At 38.7% G+C, this 23,389-nt stretch overlaps 1 protein-coding gene across 1 annotated transcript in view; it reads left to right on the plus strand.

The window, feature by feature from the left end:
- Clmp (CXADR like cell adhesion molecule) overlaps positions 1-23,389 on the plus strand; it is a 95,659-nt gene that overhangs the window by 54,348 nt on the left and 17,922 nt on the right. The window contains exon 3 of the mRNA XM_076846246.1: positions 17,091-17,248. Coding sequence (XP_076702361.1) covers positions 17,091-17,248 — 158 coding nt within the window. The remainder of the gene's footprint in view (positions 1-17,090; positions 17,249-23,389) is intronic.

The following is a 23,389-nucleotide window of genomic DNA, read 5'->3' on the forward strand; positions in this document are numbered from 1 at the left end:
AGAGGAACTGCCATGGTGACAGGACAGAAATAGATCTCTGGTTGCCTCAGGATTAATCTCAAAGAATGATAAACAAGGGCTGGGGATGTGGCTCAAGCGGTAGCACGCTCGCCTGGCATGCGTGCGGCCCGGGTTCGATCCTTAGCACCACATACAAACAAAGATGTTGTGTCCGCCGATAACTAAAACATAAATATTAAAAAAATTCTCTCTCTCTCTTTCAAAAAAAAAGAATGATAAACAAGCCAGGTACAGAGGTGCATGACTATAATCCCAGAAACTCTGGAGGCTGAGGCAGGAGGATTACAAGTTTGTGGTCACCCCCAGCAATTTAGCAAGGCCCTAAGCAACTTTGCAAAATCCTGTGTCAAAATAAAAAATAAAAATGACTGTAAATATAGCTCAGTGGTAAAGCACCCCTGAGTTCAATTCCCAGTACTCTGCACCTACCCCTGCCAAAAAAAAAAAAAAAACCAGTAAACTAGTCACTTGGAAAGTTATAGATAAAAGCAGGTACTTTATTGCTAAAGAAGCAAACAAAAAAATTTAAAAAAAAATAGAGCTGCTCTTGAAAGGGCCAATTCCCATAATATTTATTTAGATAATTCCATCTCCTAAGTCCCCCCCCACACACAAATGAATCACTTCCTCCTCCTTGCTTTTTTTTTTTTTTTTTTTTTTGTTATCCCCTGTAATCTGGTCCTGACTGACAGCTCGTTTCCAACCGCACACATCTAGCCCTCATTCCTGCCTCTCTGCCTTTGCAAAGTTTCCCTTCACCTGTCACCCATCCTAGCTTCTGAAATGCCACGGTCTTTCAGACTGGGAATCTTATTTCTTTCACTAATATGCACCATTCATATCGACTGCCATCTTTAGCCAGAGCCTTAGATGTAGTATATTTTATGCTGTCTTAGTGTATCCATTAATTCTTTCATATGTCTTATAACTATATTGGATGTACCAGGAGAACACAAAGCAGGAATTGCATGTTAATTCTACTTTTATACTTTCCACAGAATCCCTGTACAATGTTGGAACATAATATATGGTCCAGTTGCTTGTTCACAGGTTGACACAGGAACTAGTGGTTGTGCTCAGGGTCAAGGTCAAGGTCATTTCCCCTGCACCTCCTCACAGGGCTCACCACCAATTTCTCATGCATAAGAATTCATAGATGTCTGTTACAGTTCTGCAGAGTTCATGGCCCCAGAAAGGCCACAGCTGGAGGCCAATATGATATGCTCAGAACAGCTGATTCCAGGACTAAAAACCATAGTGGCTTTTAAGGACCACAGAGAAAATGAAAGATTTAAACAAATATTTTTCCTAAGGAGGCCTCAGCCTCTAGAAGGGTTTCTGAGCTGCAAACGCAGCAAAAGAGATTAAAGTGGAAGAGAGTTTTCCTGGACAGAACAGGGCTTCGTTTACATTGAGAACCATGACCTCATTCTGAGGATTTCTGTACTTCTTTAATGTATTCTGAAAACTTGGATTCATTTTTCCAAATCTGAACCAAAAATAGCTTAAATACAACATGACTGGTGAACAGAAAGAAAGGATGGAAGGAGGTTAAGGAAGGGAGGAAAGGGGAGGCAGAGGAAGGGAAAAGAAGAAAAAGAAAGAACAAATAAGATATATTTTTTAATTCCCACATGTTTTCTCTTTGGGTTTCATAGGTCAAAATTAGCAAAGTGGAGATTTTCTCATTTCTGTTGAGACTTACTTTTATGTTTCTCTTGTACCTTCCTCTCATGTGAGGCCCTAGGCAGAAAGGAGAGCCTAATGGGAAACAGAAGCCTCTTCTCATGCTGCGCAGAGGGTGTTGTAAGAGAAATGCTTTCCAGCAGGCTGTAACCACCTGGTATCCAATAAGAGCTTCCTGAGCACAAGGACAAGTTGTTTTGTTTCCCTAAGGATTGTCCTCTCAGGCACAGGCTAAACATCACTGTCACAAACAGTATGGTCATCAAGGGACAAAAACCTGCAAAGATGAGTATATTGAACAGGGGAAGTAGGACAATAAAAAGCCACAGATATGATCAAGTTCTTAGTTTTTCTAAAAAATGGAGAAGAGGCCATGTCTACCATATGTAAGGCAATACCTGCTCCCCCAAATCACTTACTGATGATACAGGTGATGTGGTGGATTGAACATAGGTGTTATTCTATTTTCTCCCCAACTCCTATTAAGATGAAAGTAAAGGAATAAGATGATGTAAATCCACAAGAACAAGATAATGGGGGAGGAAATAAAAGTAGAAAAGAAATGTCGACAAATGTTTGGCAGATGAGAGCAGGTGGAAAAGAGGTAACTGATTTTCCACAATACAGTGGCTAAAATATCAGCGCTAATGACAACAAGCCATTTCATTAAAGGGCTCAAGGACTGAAAACTACATTGGTAAAACAAAAGGTTAAACTGAAATATGGTGCTTAGAGCTGCGGGATGGGGTGAAAACTTAGGTATCTAATTTCTTTTAAAAAACTTAGGTATCTAATTTCTTTTAAAAATTTTTTTAAAAGAAATTAGAAACCTAAGTTTCCCCTGTACCTTCCACAAGAGAGGCCCTGATTCATCTGTCATTCTGGGAGAAGGGGAGTTTGGGAAATCACATTCAGAGGTATCAAACACAACAAAGAGCAGGAGAATCACCAATTTGTAAACAAAGTCAGTATCCCTGGCCTCTTCTTTGAGGCTGGTCTATTTGCCTCCTGGATATGACTCCCTGACTCCCCCACCCACCAGCTCAGAGAATGTTGACAGTCTATACTCCTTCCACTGAGAGACAGATGATTCTCTGGGAAGGAAAAGCTTCAAAGAAAAACCTACCTACAGACATTGACATTTGGTAATCCCACAGTGCAAAGGTCTACAGAGAAGCCCACTGTGCAACAATCCCTGTTCATTCCTGGCATTACCAAACAGCTTTATAGTATCTCTTGAGATATTTGAGTAAAGTGAAAAACAAATATAAGCAAAGATAGTCAAGGAACTTATGATTAATACCTAAGAGACATATGTCTTCAAGGGAGGACATATCCTTGAAGAATAGGATGTCATGTAAGAGAAACAGATAACAACAACAATATTAATTGAACACATTAAGTATCAGGCATGCTTTAAAACTAACTTGATTCTCAGGATGGAGGAATGTGATAGACATCATCATCCAAAGTACATGTATGAAGACATGAATTGGTGTCAAATACTTTATGTACAACCAGAGATATGAAAAATTGTGCTGTGTACATATAATAAGAATTGTAATGCATTCTGCTGTCATTTATTTTTTTTAAATCAATAAAAAGATTAACTTGATTCTCATAATATACCTTAATCCTTACTTAATGCCCATGAGTTTAGTACAGTTAATGCCCCATTTTATACAGTAAACTAAAACATAACAACAAACTTGCCAAAAGTTATTCAACTAGAAAGGAATGTATGTGGTATTTGAATCACTGATTTTAACAACTGCCTCCTAAGAGATCCCTTGAGAAAATATTTGGAACAATTCAAGTATTCAATCCAAGAATATAAGAGAAAAGATAAGAAAATTAGAGGATCAATCCAGAGGTTCAACATCTGAGAGACAGGTGCATAAAGAAGAAGAAAAAATGGTAGAAATTATTTTTAAACAGTACAATAACATTTCCTGACACTTAAATGAAGTGAGTTTTCCAATTAAATGGTTTCACAATTAATGGATAAAAAATAAAAACAAAACCAATACCAAAACCCAGCATAGTAAAAATCTATAACTCCAGAGATGAAGATAACATTCTAAAAACTTCGGGGGTAACTAAAGGAAGTCAATTATTAAAGATTGGAATTAAAACAAACAAACAAAAAAGATTAGAATTAAAAATGGCATCAGACTTCTCAATAGGAATCCTGGAAGCTAGAATTTCAAGGTCTTCTGGAATTTGAATGAAAATTATATCCAACCTAATATTCCATATCCAGCCAAATCATGAATCCAGTGTGAGAAGTAGAAAGTATATGAAATTGTAGCAAGAGTTACCTGCAGGAGGGCAAGTGAGGGTCAGGAAAGATTTACTTTTCACTATATAGTATTTTGTTCTGCTTGAATGTTTACAATTTTTATTACATTTTTTTTAATTTTTAAAACTTTTTTAAGGGATGCTATAATTTACTAGATTGAGGAACCACTCATTAAATAATAATGTTCTCGGGTTATGTCTTGTCCCTCTACCATAAGCATGAAGTACACTAGATCTGTGAAAAGGTAGATCAGCCAGAACTGTTTTGCTGCTCTCATGGAAATGCAAAGATCATCTGGGAGACAATCCCCTGGAAAGACAAACCCAAGACTCATAGTTAGATCATCTGAATAAATACATGAGTGAATGGATGAATGAAAGAGAGTGAAGCAACCATTTGAGTCATTGGGTGTGGATGAGTGACAGGAAGAAAGTAAAGTTAGAGGAAATTATTTGACATTACAAATCCTCTCTTGCTGAGATTTGGCATTTTCTGCAGGGTATATATATATATTCAAAATAGGGAGCCAAATTGCAGTGCTGAGTCTATTCTTGCCATCTTCATTTGAGAAGCTGAAGTCTGGTTTAGCCCATTTCTCTGCATGCTGTCATTAAGTAGCATACAGATCAAGGTCTAGATTTTAATCAACATTATGTGTCTCTAGGAGATAGGAGCTCTGAGATCTTCCTTGTGAGGTATGGGTTAAGTCTGATTATAGTTCTGCTCACACATCTGATGTAAGAAGTATATTAAAGCTTACTGTAGTCTTTAGGAATTTAATACACTAGTGATTTTCAAGGCATTTTAAAAGACTTTGTTAAATGAATGGTATGATACATTTGGTCAGCTTTTCATGAATGCATTAGTAAGAATATATTCTGAACATTTCTCCTAAATGATCATAGGCTAGTAGATTTAGTCTCTTGGAGAAATACTACCACATTCTTTAATGTTGAACACAAATGCTTTATGGGGAATTACTGTCCTTCACATTTTACCTGCTACAACCTTTGAAGATAATTTTGCCCCCCAACCCCAATCAGGATGGCAGAACTTTTGTAAAATTTCCCCGTAACATATTCCAGGAAAATGTATTACCAGAATGACATGAACAACGTTGTAGTTTCATAATTTGTAGAGCACAGGTCTCAAGTCACACTAAGGGTTGAAATTTTGGTTCTATTAAGTATTAGTTCTTAGTTATTAGCAAATTACTTAGCCTCTCTGAGTCTTAGAGTTTGCTGTATATAAAAAGGCAAAATCCTGCCTCATATGGTTATTCAAGTTACATGTATCCATCTCTTTGAAATTATTAAATGGAAACAAAATTGACTTTCCCAATTAGAATCCTAAAACAACAGCATCAAAAATCAGCAGTAGTGGTAGTGCTATTTGTCCTGTTATACAACCAGAAAGGAATGTATCAAATGTGTACTGTCATTTTGATCCAGCTGGAGGTGATTTTGCTATGAGTAGAAAACTGCAGTGCCCTTGATTCTTTTTATTTGTTTCATGCCTTTTCTGTCCCTCCCTAAAAAGAGTGACTGAAAAGGCAGAAGAGACAAAGTTCAAACCAGTCATCTTCCCTTTGTTATTAGCTGTGGTAGGTAGAAAGGAGAGGATAAAGATAAAGACTGAAAGCATATGGAAATGGTAGGAGACCCTCAATGTTACACAAAATTACATATAAGAGGTTGTGAGGGGAAAGGAGGGGTTGAAACAAGGGAGAGAATTGAACAACAGCAGATGAGTTAGAGAGGGAAGATGGGAGGGGAGGGGTGGGGGGATAGTAGGGGATAGGAAAGGTAGCAGAATACAACAGTCACTAATATGCCATTATGTAAAAACGTGAGTGTGTAACCAATGTGATTCTGCAATTTATATTTGGGGTAAAAATGGGAGTTCATAACCCAATTGAGTCAAATGTATGAAAGATGATATATCATGAGCTTTGTAATGTTTTGAACAACCAATAAAAAAAAATTAAAAAAAAAAAAAGATAAAGACTGAATTTGAGCCGGGCTCTTGGCGCCAGCCTCAGGAATAGCAAGGTGCTTAGCGGCTCAGTGAGACCCTGTCTCCAAATAAAATACAAAATAGGGCTAGGAATGAGGCTCAGTGGCTGAGTGCCCCTGAGTTCAATTCCCAGTACCCCCCCCCAAAAAAAAGACTGAATTTGTGACTTTCATATATCAATGGATTTTAATTATCAACAATCTCAATTTGTCATTGTCATGGATCTCTAACAATTGACTATTGCCCCCTCAGTAGTAAGTCTATTTTTAATTTTTCTCTTCTGTAAAAATCTCTGCCGAAAGTAATAAAAGATTTAGATTTAGAAAGTGCCTTAGCATTTGGAATGAGACCGATGCTATAAATAGATATGTCAATGAAATAGGTTAGGGTGAAATCTAGTTCTCTGAAGCCTCAGAATCAAAGACACACATTCTTTCTGATCTGTACACTGGTACTAGCATGCATGCAGAGGTCTCTGTGCAGAGTGTTATGTGTGCGTTCCTCCATATGTAAGCATGAATACATGCATAGAGCATATGAGCATACTATTTCAGGGAATAATTCCAAGGGCTGCTCTATTTTTTAAAGACCTGACCTTTGTAGACAGGGATAGCATCCTTACCCTGACAATTATTACTGAAAAAATCAGGATAAAGCCTTAATCCCATAGAGTGAACCCTCAGCCTATAAGACAGTGGCAAAGCTTACATGCTGACTATATGATCTTATTGACCTTATGAGAACTTCTCAGGAGGAAGGGAGCACAGTGATGTTCCAATCAGCCTGCAATGAGGTCAGCTTGCCAACTGGCTTGCTAAGCAGACAAGATGTCATTCATAGTCTGTGAAATGTCATCAGCTATAACTTATAGCTGCTAAAATTCTAACCTGTTCTTCAACACCTAGAATAAATATTTCCTCTTCTTCAGAGCCATTCTGATCATCCTAGTGGTCTTCCTCCTTGAATTCCTAGAGCATTCTCTGACCTTCACACAATATTGATCACACATTGCCTTGAACTGGGTTTGGTGGGTGCCTATTTTGTCTCTTTATTAGACCATGGTCTCTTCATAGACAAAAGACAATGTCATTCATTTTTTAATTCCCAGCAGCACCTAATATATGGTATAACAGGAGTGCCGCTTATATTTGTTGAACCAATGTGCACTCCTGGATACTCTGCTGTGGATATCAATTGTCAATGTCAGAAGCACTAGAAATAAGGTGTTAGTTTAAAGGAAATGTTGGAGAAATCAGTATCCCTGAATATATTATGACACAAAGTAATAAAAAATTGGATACAGTCAGACACAGTGGCACACACCTGTAATCCCAGTGGCTCCGGAGGCTGAGACAGGAGAATTGGGAGTTCAAAGCCAGACTCAGCAATGGCAAGGTACTAAGCAACTCAATCTCTAAATAAAATACAAAATAGGGCTAGGGATGTGGCTCAGTGGTCGAGTGCCTCTGAGTTCAATCTCTGGTACTCCTCTCCCCAAATTGGATACTAACAGACCTGTCAAGATCTTGGAACAGTTTTGTGATTTCAGATTCTCAGTGAGAATAAGAGAATATGAACAACTTGATATGTTTCAGCAGACTAGTTTTAATAGAAAGTTGACCTGAAGACAAGACAGTGAGAGCCTACTAGTTTGAGTTTCTAGATTATATACAGTGAGGACAGTCCAGAATTTTATAATTCAAGATAAAATGCTGACCTACATCAAAGACCAAACTTCAATATTTGAAGGACCTTGACAGTTCTTTTACTGATTCCTTAGCTTCTCAACTCTCTGGGACAGAATTTTGTCCCTTCCATTTTCACCTGTTCTTATCATCTGCCTAGAGCTAATACTTCATAGCATCTGAGTAATTGGTGGTTTTTTTTTTTTTTTTTCCGTAATAAATTCTGCAATTAACTTTTGTTCAAATAACTTTGTAAGGTTTTTGGTCTTAGACAAAGCAAATATCTGCTTCAGTTTTAAAAAGGTAAAACAGTGACCTCAAGTCATTAAAAGTTATTAAAATAGTATATGTTTCTATTTCCTGGATAAGGTTCCTCCCAAATACCTGATAATATTTCCTAAGATTTCCATGGGTCCTTGAAAGTTAACTGCATATAGTTGGAAACTTCATATATAATAGCAAATTTCAGCAAAATGCTTATTGAACTTAAATACAAGATAGTCTATAATTCTTTGTCAATTATAATCCTTGTTAGGAATTGCACGGTGAGATATTGGCTAATCCTTCCTAAGTAAATTCTGCCCCCTTGTGGATTAAAATATGCACAGATAGGAAAGAAATGCTATAGTTGTTTGGGCTAGTTCCTTTTAGTGCTTTCAAGGAGCCCTTCAACAGTCCTTGAAAGCCATGTGAACAATGAATGACCCTTTGTATTCATTGTGTAAAAGCTCAAAGATGTTGATGAATCATGTTGAAAGATAATAATATGCACTTGTATTTTCTACATTGCACCACATTCAACTAGAACAGTACCTTTGAATATACCCGGAACTCAATAAATATTCCATAGTGAGAAAGCATTTTGAATATTCATTCAACATACGTATATAAGGATCCTCTTCCCTGACATACCCCTACATGAACGACTCTCTAAATAATATAACTCATTCTCCTCTCAGATGGGACTGTTACCAAGTCTATCAATATATTAATTTCAGACTGGGGATAGCAGCTCAGGGATAGATGGCTGGTCTGCGCATGTGCAAGACCTTAGGTTTGACCCCTAGCACTGAAAAACAAACAAACAAACAAAACCAACCAGAACAACAAAATCACATTAGCCAAAATAACGTAAGTCTTTTGTAAGAGAATCACATAATTTCAGAACTGAAAAGTGGTATTGGAGATTTCCCTGTTTTTCATTTTGTGGTTGAACCTGTTATGCCATCTGGGTCCAATTCTACCCTAAGGAACAAAACTCAATAAGCTTTTTACTTGTTTTATAACCTTTTAAATGTTAGAAGGCAGTTACCACATTGGCCTTTAGTCTTCCATCCTCGATTGACCTAAAATTAAGTCAACAATTCCTACTATGACATGTTTTTCAGACCCCATCACTTCCTGGCAACAATCCTCTGAAAGCCAACTCTGTCAATGCCTCTCACAGGTTTTTGAGAGGCAAATATATTTTTGAAATATATTTCAAGTGTTTCCAATAAGGTTAGCTCTGCTACCTAGGTCTGTGTATCAACATTTAATAAAAATTATCTGTTTCCAACCTACAATTTCAAGGTAAAGACAAAGACTTTTGTCATGGGAAAGATAGTAGAATCAAACTTTGGAGGGCTGGGGATGTGGCTCAAGCGGTAGCATGCTCGCACCCCGGGTTCGAGTCTCAGCACCACATACAAAAAAGATGTTGTGTCTGCCGAAAACTAACTAAATAAATAAATAAATAAAAATTCTCTCTCTCTCTCTCTCTCTCTCTCTCTCTCTCTCTCTCTCTCACTCTCTCTCTAACTTTGGAGGTGGTGCCTACCTCCACAATGCCTCCCATTGGCCATGTGGCCTCAGTTGTGTGGCCTCAGTTTTAAATTAACACCTTAATTTAACAATAAATGAATTAAATGAAAGGTATTATTAACCATAGCTTTCCAAAAATTTGAGGGAGAAAGAGAGACTGTTATCATCTTTGTATTCCCATCTTCATCCATACCTGATAGGTGAAGAACCTGGCTCTCAGTCTCTTGATCTATAAAATGAGAGAGGTCAATTAGAAAACTTCCAAAGTCCCTTTTATTTTTCTGATTGACATGTGATGATTTTGATTCTCCTGGGGCTTTCTCAAGTATCTGTGTAAAAACAAAACACAGGAAACTTTTTTCTATTCAGGAAAGTGAACTGTACCAAGTCTACTAGGAAAAGGATTACCACTGAGTCCAAGGAGGAACTTCCACACTTTAATTGCTGTTAGACAATGCTCTTCTGTATATGACACAGGTGTATGGCACAGCTCCTACATCTGTCATCGGATAATCCACCATGATCAATAATTTTGTTACTTGGTCTACACAGCCTAGTAAACAACAACTCAAATCTAAAAAAATGAACCCACCCATTCCCAAATTGCACTAAGCACTGTGGCTTCTCCTAAGTGGAGCCTTGGGAGGGGTTTGGTTCCTGTGCTGATGAAGGCAATGCTGTAGGATCCCTTCCTTGGGAAGAATAAACATGGAGAGTTCGGGTAAGTTGTTCCCTCTCAGCATCCAGTAAGTATTTGAGAAGTGGAAGAATTATCTGTTAGGGAACTATGAGAGAAATAGATTCTTTAAAGGCAGCATCTTAGTTTCTGTTAAAAAGTACCTCTGCTTCATCTCTTTGAAGGAGGTCTTGAAGGCTCAAGAGAATCTTTAATAAAATGTTATACTCTAAACTTTTGGAAACTAAAACTTTAAACTAATCTTAACAGAATATAAGCAATGATCATCTGAGAAAAAGTCCCCTTTTTTAGCAAATATGAGCAGGAGAGGGAGCTCATATTTTGTGGGGAGCCTCCTGTGTGCCATTCCTGTGCTAGGTGCTTTTACCTCAGTGGGTTTCTGAATTCCCGTTTTGCAGATTATAACAGTAAGGCTCAGAGAGGGTAATTCTCCCAAGTCCTTTGTTAAGTGCCTAATTGCATGCAAAAGCCCCACTTAGGGAAAGCCTGCAGCTTCCTCAAAGGTATTTTGCATGTACACCAGGAGGCAATTCTCAATGCTACAAGAAAAATCCTAGATGCCAATGGAGACCCTTCCCTTACTTGCAGGTCTGCCACTAACTAGCTTTGCAACTTGACATTTTAATCATCTGGGCAGGAATTCCCTGGTAAGTTAAATTGATTATCTCTAAGGTATTTTTAAACGAAGATGACTCTTTCAGTGCCCAAGGAATCCTAGGCTCATTACTGGTAGTCAGCCTGTCCCTTCCCTCTTACCCACTAGATGGCAGACACATGCCAAGCATTCCCATGAGTGCTGCGAAGCCTAGGAGTGAAACACAGATACCAGGCCCTGTCTACTTAGGCTATTGAACCAGGATACATGTGAACTTCAAAAAGACTACATAAGGGTCATAGAAATCTGCAGAGGGACTGGGGTTGTGGGTCAGTGGTAGAGTACTTGCCTAGCATAAGTGAGGCCCTGGGTTCAATCCTCAGCACCACATGAATAAACAAATAAAGTAAAAAATCCATTGACAATTAAAAATATTTTTTAAAAAGAAAGAAAGAAAAAGAAATCTGCAGAGCTACTGGTGGCCTCTTAAGTGTCTAGGGAGCTGAGGTTCAGGGAAGACTATAGATTCATAAGCTCTAGTTGAGGTGCCCTGCCTTGGTAAAATCATTTGTTTTCACAGAAGAGCCCCTCTCAGCACTGCTGTATTTAATTCTGGAAATGGTATAAATAGAATCTGGCACTCTGTCAAATCATACCACCCACCACTATGTTCCAGTTCTTTGGGGACATGAACCAAATCTGAGTCTTTGATTCCCTCTAGTGGCCCAACTCAGCAAGTTTCATAGCTGATTTTTTTTTTTTTTCATTTACTTATTCAGTGTATAGTAAGTACCTACTGTATGCACTAAATTGGCGCTAGGTTCTCTAGCTTTGCCCAGGGTTTACATCAGTGGTTTCATTTGAGCATTGTTGTGTTTGGTAGAGGTAGAAGTAGGATCTCCTTCTTACAAGCTTACCTTAGTATAATGCAAACTGGAAAATTTCTCAGTTGCTCTGTAGCTTCTTTATGGGATTGGAGGAGAATGTGTTATTCTATGGATTATTTCTGCTCTTAATGAGTTCTTAGGACCTTGAACGAACTCTTTTACCCCTGTGTCTTAATTTGCTTTTTGGTAAAACAGTTGTGTGGGTTAGAGTCAAATCAATTCAATAAATTTTATTGAATACCTGCAGTGTATTCAAACCTACAGGATAAAACCCCAAGTGAAAATATCCTATTAGTTCTCAGAAAATTGTTCTGACATATGCAGTAAAAGGAAATTCAAAGTATTATTTCCATTTTAATTGCACCACATAAATTCAGCCAAATTAGGCCAACACACTGAATTCCTCTTATGGTCCTGCACTTTGCTTTGCATTTTTCCCAATAGAACTCAATGTTTGGGGTATGCATGATAAGAGGTGATATAAAACTAAAGTTGGGATCATTCTGGCTAACCTAAGAAAGTTGCAAACCAAGGAGAGGCTGGATGTTATTATAGGCAGCCCCTGAATCAAAGTGAATGATAGAACCAGGCTGAACTATTCACTACAAAATAGGCAGCAAATTTTGGGTGGAACAGTCACCAATTACTTCCAAATAACCAATAGCTGGTCGACAGGTACTATTTACAATACTTACATCCTGCCCCCCTCCCTTTCCTTCTCTGGGATTTTGATCCATAGGATAGGAAAAACTGTTCAGTTGAAGAATCAATTGAAGCATTTGACCTGCAGGAACAAATTTTTAATTGATCCAGTGTTTTGTCATATTATTTTATTTTATCAGTCTTTAATGCTGTACATTTAGTAGTCAACAATGCCTTACTTATATAAGCTGCCTTATTTGGTCAGGTAATAAGAGAGATTAATAGGAAAGAGGAGAGAAGATGAATTTGGAGTCTCTTAGTTCAGGTCACTATAACCAAGCACCAGTGCTGGGTGATTTATAAATAACAGAAATTTATTTCTCACAGTTCTGAGGCTAGTCGTCTAAGACCAAGGTACTAGGGGACGAGGACATAGCTCATTGTAGAGTTATTGCCTAGAATGCGTAAGGCTCTAGGTTTGAACCCCAGCACACCCGCCCCCACAAACACATACACAAATCAAAGTGTTGGTAAATATAATGTCTTATGAGGGCTTCCTCACTCACAGACCACCATCTTGTTTCTGTGTCCTCACATGGTGAAAGGACCCATGGAACTCTCTGGGTTTTCTTATAATGACACTAATTGCATTCCCAAAGTCTCCACCCTCATAGCCTAACCACCTTCCAAAGACCCCGGCTTCAAATACCATCAATTGGGGGTTAGATTTCAACACAGGCATTCGGGTGAGGATATAAACAACCAGTCTATAGCCAAGTCTTAGGTTACTTATAGCTTATAGGAAACCACTGCTATAAAAAGATGAAAGTGGTTTAAAAAAAAAGAAAGAAAGAAAGAAAAGTGGAACTGAATTCCTATTGGCCAAAAGGATATTGTATGAATAGAGGACATGCTTCAACTGGGGTAACTTGGAATTTTGTTTTGAATAGAAAGATTTGATTTTGTGGGGAGGGTGTGCTGGGGATTGAACTCAGGGGCGCTTGACCATTGATTGAGCCACATCCCCAGCCCCATTTTGTATTTTATTTAGAGACAGGGCCTCCCTAAGTTGCTAAGCACCTCGCCATTGCTGAGGCTGGCTTTGAACTCAGTATCCTCCTGCCTCAGCCTCTGGAGCCGCTGGGATTACAGGCGTAATCCCACTGCGCCCAGCTTGTTTGATATTTTGAAATCATACAACTTGAAACTAGAAAGAAGTTGGAAGAACAAAATAATATGTTACTAAGAGAAACAGGAACTCTCTGTAAAAGTTCTTTTGTTCCTGGAGGCATTCTTGTACTACAAAGAGGTCTGAGAGTAAGCTGCCATTAATAAGAGTCTAAGGAGTGACCTGGAAACCCAGCATGGTGTTGGAGCCAGTTTGGTGGGGGTGGGATATCAACTTCTGCCTTCCCCTCTCCCACATAGGGTGTTCCTGTGGAATGACCAAGGAAACTCAAGGGATCTGAAAAAGTTTAGCCCAGGCACAACTGATAGAACAGGAGTGTTTCCAAGAGCTTTTTATATGAGGCACCGAGAAATGAAAGATGAAGAAATAAGCAATGCCCAGGGTCACGCAACTTCCTCTAACGTAACTAAGGGTAGGCACTATTTGGGGAGCTGTATGGGTTTCTGCAGTACAAGGAGAGATGCTATGGTCAGGGAAAGTGCTCAGGGCAGCTTCATGGACAGTTCTACCTAGATATTGCAATGAACTTAAACCCAGATTCAGTGTCTACCCTCCCCACTTCACCCCAAAATAAAACACATCATTGTGCTCCTAACTTTCCTAATACTGCTAATGCAATCACCATCCTACCAGTCACACAAGCTTGAAAACAATCTTAGGTTTTGAATCTTTTTTTTTTTTCCTCATAATGACACTAATTGCATTCCCAAAGTCTCTACCCTTATAGCCTAAACACCTTCCAAAGGCCCCATCTTCAAATACCATCAATTGGGGGTTAGGTTTCAACACAGGCATTCGAGTGAGGATATAAACAGCCAGACTATAGCCAAGTCTTAGATTGCTTATAGGAAACCATAAACTGCTAATTCTAACCAGTTGCTCTATTCAATAGTGTTGACTTCCACATTACTTCTCAGATCTGTCTTTTATTTCTTACCACATTTACTACCTATCTCTCACCTGAAAAAATTAATAGCTTTTTCACAAAGACATGTCTCAGTATCTCCCCTTTCACTGTGTGCTCTTACAGTTCCTAAACCTCTCTTCCTCAAGCAAGCCAGGGATTATGTCACCATGCCCACCGTGGCAGATGAGACCTTTTATCACATAAACTGCCCCATCACCTTTCCAGTTTAATTTGTTACTGCTTTCTCCACTTATTCTTCACATCAGCCAAGCTAAACTATTTATTACCATTACTGATATCCTCCTCCCTACTCTGCCTTTATTCCCATAATTTCCCCTTCCCACATCTCAACACCTTTTTGATGCTCTATTCTTATCTAGGTGAATTTCATTTATCAAAGCCCATGTCAAATACCACCTTTTTGTGTTATGTATGTATGTGTGTGTATGTATGTATGTATTTATGTATTTTGGTACCAGGGATTGAACCCAGGGGCACTTAACCACTGAGCCACATCCCCAGCCCTTTTGTATATTTTATTTAGAGACAGGTTCTCATTAAGTTGCTTAGGACCTCACTAAGTTGCTGACGCTGGCTTTGAACTCACCATCCTCCTGCCTCAGCCTCCAGAGCAGCTGGGATTAGAGATATTCACCACTGCACACAGCCCTTTTTGTGTTTTTTGAGACAGTGTCTTACTATGTTGCCTAAACTAATCTCAAACTTCTGAGCTCAAGTGATCCTCTTGCCTCTTAAGGTTAGAATTATGGGCATGTGCCACCATGCCCTGATGAAATACCACCTTCTTAATAATATAACCAGTTGCTTTAGAGCCATCAAGTGTTAAACACCACATCAGGTGACTTGCATATAGTATTTCTTTTTTTTCTTTTTTTTTTTTTTAAAGAGAGAGAGAGAGAGAGAGAGAGAGAGAGAGAGAGAGAGAGAGAGAGAGAATTTCAACATTTATTTTTTAGTTTTTTTGGCGGACACAACATCTTTGTTTGTATGTGGTGCTGAGGATCGAACCCGGGCCGCACGCATGCCAGGCGAGTGCGCTACCGCTTGAGCCACATCCCCAGCCCGCATATAGTATTTCTAATGTTTACAAAACCCTTGAAAGGACTGGGGTTGTGGCTCAGTGGTAGAATGCTTGCCAAGCATGCATGAGCCACTAGGTTTGATCCTCAGCACCACATAAAAATAAAATAAAGATATTGTGTCCACCTACAACTAAAAATAAATATTAAAAATCTCTTGAAAGAGTTAAGCTTTTCTAAAATCCTATAATCAATTGCCTATGATTTTTCTCTTCTCTAAATTTGCATAGTCCTTTGATCATGAATAATTTTCCTTTAGATTATAATTTTTTTAGTTGTCTCTTTATTCTTTTAAATTTATGCAGCAGCAATAATTAGGGATTTAAAGGAATTCATTTGCAAAGTGGCAAGGTTCACTTCTAAGTTTTTTGAGGTGTTTTTTGTTGTTGTTGTTTTTCAGCTTCAAGTGACATTGAATTCTATAACTTAAAGAATAGGGCTTGTTCTGGGCGTGGTGGTACACACCCATAATCCTAGGGGACTGAGGCTGGGAGATTGTATGTTCTAGGCCAGGCTCAGCAACTAAAGCAGACCCTAAGCAACTGAGCAAAAATTCTGTATCAAAGTTAAAAACAAAAACCAAAAAAACAACTCCATGGTAAACTGCCCCTGGAGTCAATCCCAGTACAAAAAAAAAAAAAAAAAAAATCAGGAGTTACTGGGGAATTTAGTGCATGATTTCTATGAACATCATCCTTTGGAAGCCTCTGCTAGTAGAAAACAGAAAGATCAAAAGACATAGTTGTTGACTTGAGATATTCCACTGTTGATAAACATCCAGTAAGAGCTGGGCACATGCTTGTAATTGCAGATACTGTGAAGGCAAGAGGATTACAAGCTTGAGGCCGGCCTCTGAAATTTAGCAAGATCGTGTCTCAAAACAAAATAAAAAGCACAAGGCCCTGGGTTCAATCCCTAGCGCCATAAAAATAAATAAATAAATATAAATAAAAGGGCTGGGAATGTAGCTCAGTGGTAAAGTACTTGGTTAGCGTGCTTGAGACCCTAGGTTCAATTCCCAAAACTGCAAACAAACAACAACAATAACGCATCCCCCACCCCCCGCACACAACAACAACAACAACAAAAAAGTAAGGTAGTAAGAGAAGAATGTAATTCAGGAAGGTTAAAAAATATGAATGATGGAGCTGGGGTTATGGCTCAGTGGTAGAGCACTTGCCTAGCACGTGTGAGGCATTGGGTTCGATTTTTAGCACCGCATGTAAACAAATAAATAAGTAAAATATAGGTCTATCAATAACTAATAAAAAAATATGAATGAGGGTTATGGATGTAGGTTGGCAGAGAAGCACTTGCTTAGCATGTGTGAGATTCTGGGTTCAATCCCCAGCACTACCAAAAAAGAAGGTTCATGAATTCCATTAACAGAGGGTCCAGTAGTATGAGATAACAGGACTTCTAGTACTTCTCATCTAGGATTTTCCCACACCCTTGACTTGCACCTTGCACATAAACACCAGTAATTACTTGTTGTGATATTTGCTCCCCACACATTGCCTTCCAGTTTCTGCATTACTCATTAAAGTTTCCCTCTTCCAGTTTCCTATTATGTTGGAACCTTGGGAACTCACACTGAGATCAAGAGAGTGGCAGAGGAAAAGGTCACTTTGCCCTGCCACCATCAACTGGGGCTTCCAGAAAAAGACACACTAGATATCGAGTGGCTGCTCACTGATAATGAAGGAAACCAAAAAGTGGTAAGTATACACCTGGCTAGAGTCTGCCCTCTCCCTTGTCCCCCTACTTTGGCCTTTCCTCAATCTTCCTGTCTTTTTCATTTGGTATGAAAAAGCTTGGATCGCTTTTTCATCTCCACTTATAGTTGAAAGACTCTGGGCTGGGGCTATAGCTCAGCGGTAGAGTGCTTGCCTAGCACATGTGAGGCCCTGGGTTTAATCCTCAGCACCACATACAAACGAATAAATAGAATAAAGGTATTTAAAAAAAAGATTTAGTTTAAAAAAAAAAAGAAAAACTTTATGTACAAAACTAGAGAGGGTCTGGGGTTGTGGCTAAGAGGTAGAGCACTCACCTAGCATGCATGAAGCACTGGGTTCCATCCTCAGCACCTCATAATATGATGCCCACATACATAACTGGCCAGCAAGACAACTGATATTGGTTCTGGAGTTGGAAAATAAAAGAGCATGCCCTAGGTTTTTGGTACTCAATTTGAGTAGGACCATGAAGGACGTCTGGTTTCCCATACTTCTGGAGGTGAAAATGGTACTCATAGTGCTCTGAGGATACACTGGGCTACCTGTAATTAGAGAATGACAACTAGGTAACCTACCACTGTTATTCTTCCTACCTTGTCTCCCATGCAGCCACAGTTCAATCAGGTTCCTACTATAACTACTATTCTCACCTCTGTTACTCTGTTTTGTTTTTGTACCAGACATTGAACCCAGGGGTCTTTACCACTGAGCCACATCCCCAGCCCTTTTTAAATATTTTATTTAGAAACAAGGTCTTGCTGAGTTGCTTAGGACCTTACTAAATTGCTGAGGCTAGATTTGAACTTTTGATCCTCCTACCTCAGCCTTCTGAGCTATTGGGACTACAGGCAGGCACAACCTCACCCAGCACTCTGACTTTTTGTTATTGTTGTTGTTTTTGAAAGTGTATATTTTTGTTTAGAAGTTTGTGATTTTAAAAAATCTGTGACCCAGTGTTATGGTTTGGATATAAGGTGTCCCCCAAAACCTCCTATGTTGTGAGGTGAAATGCTTAGTTTGTGAGAGCTGTAACCTAATCAGTCTATACTGGTTTGAATGGACTGACTGGGTGGTAACTGTAGGCAGGCGTGGCATGGCTGGAGGAAGTGGGTCACTGGAGAAGTGCCCTCCTCCTGTGGCCCCTTTCCCTCTTTTTCTTCTTCCTGGATGCCGTGCCTTTCACCATGAACTTGGTAAATACTCTTTTCACTATACTTGAGTCAAGTTCCTGAGTTCTTTCTGACTAGGCCTGATTTGGACTTCCTCTTCTGTTCTTCTTTACTTCACCATGCCCTTCCTCTGTAATGTTCTGCCTCATCTTAGGCCAGAGCAATGCAATTGGCCTACCATGAACTGAACCTCTGAGCAAAATAAACTTTTCCTCCTTTAAGTGGTCCTTGTTGGGTATTTTGGTCACAGCATCAAAAGCTGACTTAGGAAAGCTGATTTTAGAATTTTCTTCTTTATTTCAAAGCTTTGCTTCTTTCCCTGGTTAAAAAAAAAAAAATAGAAATTTTCCTTTCCCACTCTGTATCTATACTACTCATTTCATAAGATGGTTTATGGTATAAGAAGCCAAGGTTTTTCACTAACAATAAATTTTAGAATCACTGCTGGTAATCTGCTTAAGTAGCTGTCTACATCACCTTGTTATTTTGATTCTGATTGTCATTTTATTCTCAGTGTACATCATCTTGGGATGATGTATACTCTGTAGAACAAGGTCACCTTAACCTGAATAAACCTTAACATGTTTATTCCAACAACTTGGTAAATACTCTTTTCACTATACTTTAGTCAAGTTCCTGAGGTCTTTCTGACTAGGTCTGATTTGGACTTCCTCTTCTGTTCTTATAAAATCCATTTTGAACAAGAGTCCTGCCAAGTCAGTTCAGTGATAAATTCTCATCCTTGATGTCTAACCACCTTCAATGTCTTATCACCTGGGCTGTCTTTAACAATAATCCTTTCAAGCATTGAGTCAAAGACTTTCTTACTCCTAATATTTCTTCTTATTAATTTTCCATCCATTTACCTCCACCCTGTCCCTTGTATAAACTACCCTTGTTCTTTTTGGAGTCAGAGTTGAGTACAATCTCTCTCCCCATTCTATGACCCCATTGCAATGGTCCCTATACCTATTGCCATTGCCCCCTTGAATAAAGTCTGCCTTACCATCTTTAACAAGAATCACTGAATAATTTCTTCTTTAGCAACTCTACAATCTAACTTTCATCTAGAGTTTTACATTTTTTTTAAGAGAGAGAGAGAGAGAGAGAGAATTTTTTAATATTTATTTTTTAGTTTTCGGCAGACACAACATCTTTGTTTGTATGTGGTGCTGATGATCGAACCCGGGCCGCACGCATGCCAGGCGAGCGCGCTACCGCTTGAGCCACATCCCCAGCCCCTAGGTTTTTACATTTGATCTAAAAAAAAAAAAAAAAAGACTTGCTTGGTTATTGGTTGCATAGGCAAGTGAATATATGGGTAAAGAGTTAAGTTGATTTGAAAGGCACTGATAGAACTTTAAATAGGTCAATATTCCCTATTTACCTTCACTGACAATTTATAGTAAGGATGGTCATTGATTTAATTTACAGTAAAATGGTCATTTATTCAATCATTCAGATCACACAAATTTATTTAGCACTTACTGTATGCCACACTAGAATACAATAATAAAGAAGCTATCATAATCCGTGCCTTCTGGGGGGCCTCCAGGAAAGACATTCAATAGTTGGGAAGGAAGTCAGGTGTAGGGGGTGCATGCCTATAATCCCAGCAACTTGGGAGGCTGAGGCAGGAGGATTACAATTTCAAGGCCAGCCTCAAAAACTTAATGAGACCCTAAGCAACTTAGCAAGACCCTGTGTCCAAAAAATAGGGGATATAGCTCAGTTGATAGAGTGTTTATCTTGCATGCACAAGGACCTGAGTTCTATCCCTAGCATCAAACAAACCAAAAAAAAAAAAAAAAAAAAGACTGGAAATGTTGCTCAGTGATAAAGCACCCCTATGTTCAATTCCCAGTACCAAATAATAATAATCATTATAATTTGGAAGAGAGGGAAGGTGGAAGAATGGATGAAAGGAAGAAGGAATATTAACTACATGCCAGATAAAAATCTGTTTATTACCTTTTATCTCATTATTTTCAATCCTCATGATGAGGATTTTATTAGGTAAATTTTACAAATAAGGAACTGAACCAGGTGTGGTGGTGGGAGCATATACCTATAATCCCAACAACTTGGTAAGTTGAAACAGAAGGATCACAAATTCAAGGTTAGCTTCAGCAACTTAGCAAGACTCTAAGCAATTTAGCAAAACTCCCAAAATAAAAGATAAAAAGGACTGGGTAAAGCTTACTGGTAAAGCACCACTGAACTCAATCCTTAGTTCAAGAACAAAATAAACATCAAAAATAAATAAGGAACTGAATCATGTTTTTTTGCATGAGCACACACATACTGACACAAACAAACACAAAATGAGCAAATTGCCTAAGGTCACCTATTTGCATGTTTAAATTGGACACTCTGACATTGGTGTCTGGGTTGATAACCACTATCTTTATTGTTATTATTATTATTAGGTACCAGGGATTGAACTCAGTGGCACTGGACCCTAAGCCACATCTGCAGTCCCATTTTGTATTTTATTTAGAGACAGGGTCTTACTGAGTTGCTTAGCATCTCACTTTTTTCCTGAGGCTGGCTTTGAACTCTCGATCCTTCTGTCTCAGCCTCCCAAACCACTGGGATTATAGGCATACACCACCATGCCTGGCTACTATTTATATTATTTTTAAATAATTTGAAAGTATGACATGTGTCATATGGAAAATAAAGAGAATATAGGTAGGAAATTATTCTAGGCAGAACTAATGCTGCATAAACCCTGGTGCAGGAAATTATTTGGCATTAGTGGAACTTATCAAAGATTAAAAATCAATTTAGGGTCTGGGGCTGTTGCTCAGTGGCAGAGCACTTGCCTAGCATGTATGAGGCAAATAAAATAAAGGCATGCTGTCCATCTACAACTGCAAAAAATATATATATTTTTAAATTTAAAAAATATTAAAGTCAATTTAGTCAGATTTAATAAAAACACATGCACTCTATAGCAAAGGAACTAGTTGAAAAAAATAAATGTGTAAAGAGACAATTTCAAAACAAAGGGACAGCTGGGTGTAATGGTGCACACCTGTAATCCCAGCGGCTTGGGAGGCTGAGACAGGACAATTGCAAGTTCAAAGCCACCTTCAGCAACAGGGAGGCGCTAAGCAAAAAGGGTTGGGGATGTGGCTCCGTGGTCGAGAATCCCTGAGTTCAATCCCTGGTAACAACAACAAAAACGAAGTGACAATCATCATGACAGAGATAAGCAGTGTTCCACAGATGTTCCTTAACTTATAATAGAGTTATATACCCACAATTTTTAGTTGAAGATTGGAAGTTGAAAATGCATTTAATACTGCTAACCTACCAAACATCCTTGCTTAGCAAGATAGTGAGCTATACAGTCTCAGTTGTTTCCCTTGTGATCACGTGGCTAACTGGGAGCTATGGCTTGCTGCTGCTGCCTTTCATCTCAAGGGAGTATCATACTACATGTCACTAGCCTAGTAAAGGATAAAAATTTCAACTTTGAAGTACAGTTTCTATTGAAGCCCTCATAAAATCAGGGCTGGGGTTATGACTCGGTGGTAAAGCACTTGCCTAGCACATGTGAGGCACTGGGTTCGTTCCTCGGCACCACATAAAAACAAATAAATAAAATAAATGTATTGTGTCCGTCTACAACTAAAAAAATATTTTTTAAAAAAATCATAAAATCAAACCAGTATAAGTTGGGGATTGTCTGTACATGAATACAGTTTCCACCCCCCCGCCTTACTGCAAGAGATACATTCCAAGACCTTCAGTGGCTGCCTGAGACCACAGATAGTACAGAATTCTATATATACCAATTTTCTTCCTATGCTTACAGACCCAAATTTAGGGCCTTTTCCATCTTAACTAAGCACTGTGGCCATAAGTTTTGCAGTTTAAGGTGCTACAGCAAAATTAGCATGAATTTCTTTTCCCATCTTCAGCATTTCACAGATAAAAATGTACTCCTACCATAAATTTTAGTAATCTCAGTACATTATTCTTTTTCTTTATTGAGAACCTTTACCTTTTCAATTAAAGGAAGCACTTTATGTCTTCTCTTTGGCATATCCAAGTTCCCAGCATTTCTGCTCTTGTGCTTTGGGGTCATAAAATAAAGGCTACTTGAATATAAGCACTGAGAAACCTCAACAGCTGTATAATAACAGAGATAGTTACTAAGTGACTAACATTGGGAATCTCTATAGTGTGAACAGGCTGGATAAAGGGACGATTCACATCCTAAGCAAGAGAACAGGACTGCAAAGATCTCATTATACCTCTCAGAATGGTATACAATTTAATATTTTTTTACAGCGATTGATAGCAGGTAATAAAACTGCAGAGAGCTAAACCCCAGGACTGGGGATGTTGCTCAGTGGTAGAATGCTTGCCTAGCAGAAGACTCTGTCCAATCCCCAGCAAAGGAAGGGAGGGAATGAGGGAGGAAGGAAGGAAAGGAGGGAAGGAGGGGAAGAGAAGGAAAGAATGCAAGCAAAACCATGGATAAGAGAGGATTACTATATAAAGGAAGAGCCTTTGGCCAAGAGTAATTGGAAGAGGGGAGAGGTCAAGAACGTCTTCCTGTAAGTATGCATAGCTTATCTAAACTTGATAGAAGGAACTGCCTTAAAGGAATCATAAAAGCATAAACACAAAGGATGGAAAATTCTAGGAAATCATAAGCAGCTAGAGCGGATGGAGTATAAGGTATGAGCCCATAGAGGCTGCAGGCCAGCACATGGAAGATTTTGTGTGCCATAGCAGAAAACTTAGAATTGTTCCTATAATGTCATGAAGTTCTTGAAGGATTTTAAGAATGTAAGGGACATATCTGAATTTTAGGGTGACCACTCTGACAATGTTTGGCATACTAATTTAAGGGAGATTCAACTAAAAACAAGATCAGTTGAATAATTTCATCCTATACAACAAAGGCTTACACGTCAATCATGAGTGGTTG

This window comes from Callospermophilus lateralis, chromosome 2, assembly GCF_048772815.1.
Source record: "Callospermophilus lateralis isolate mCalLat2 chromosome 2, mCalLat2.hap1, whole genome shotgun sequence".
Lineage (NCBI taxonomy): Eukaryota > Metazoa > Chordata > Mammalia > Rodentia > Sciuridae > Callospermophilus > Callospermophilus lateralis.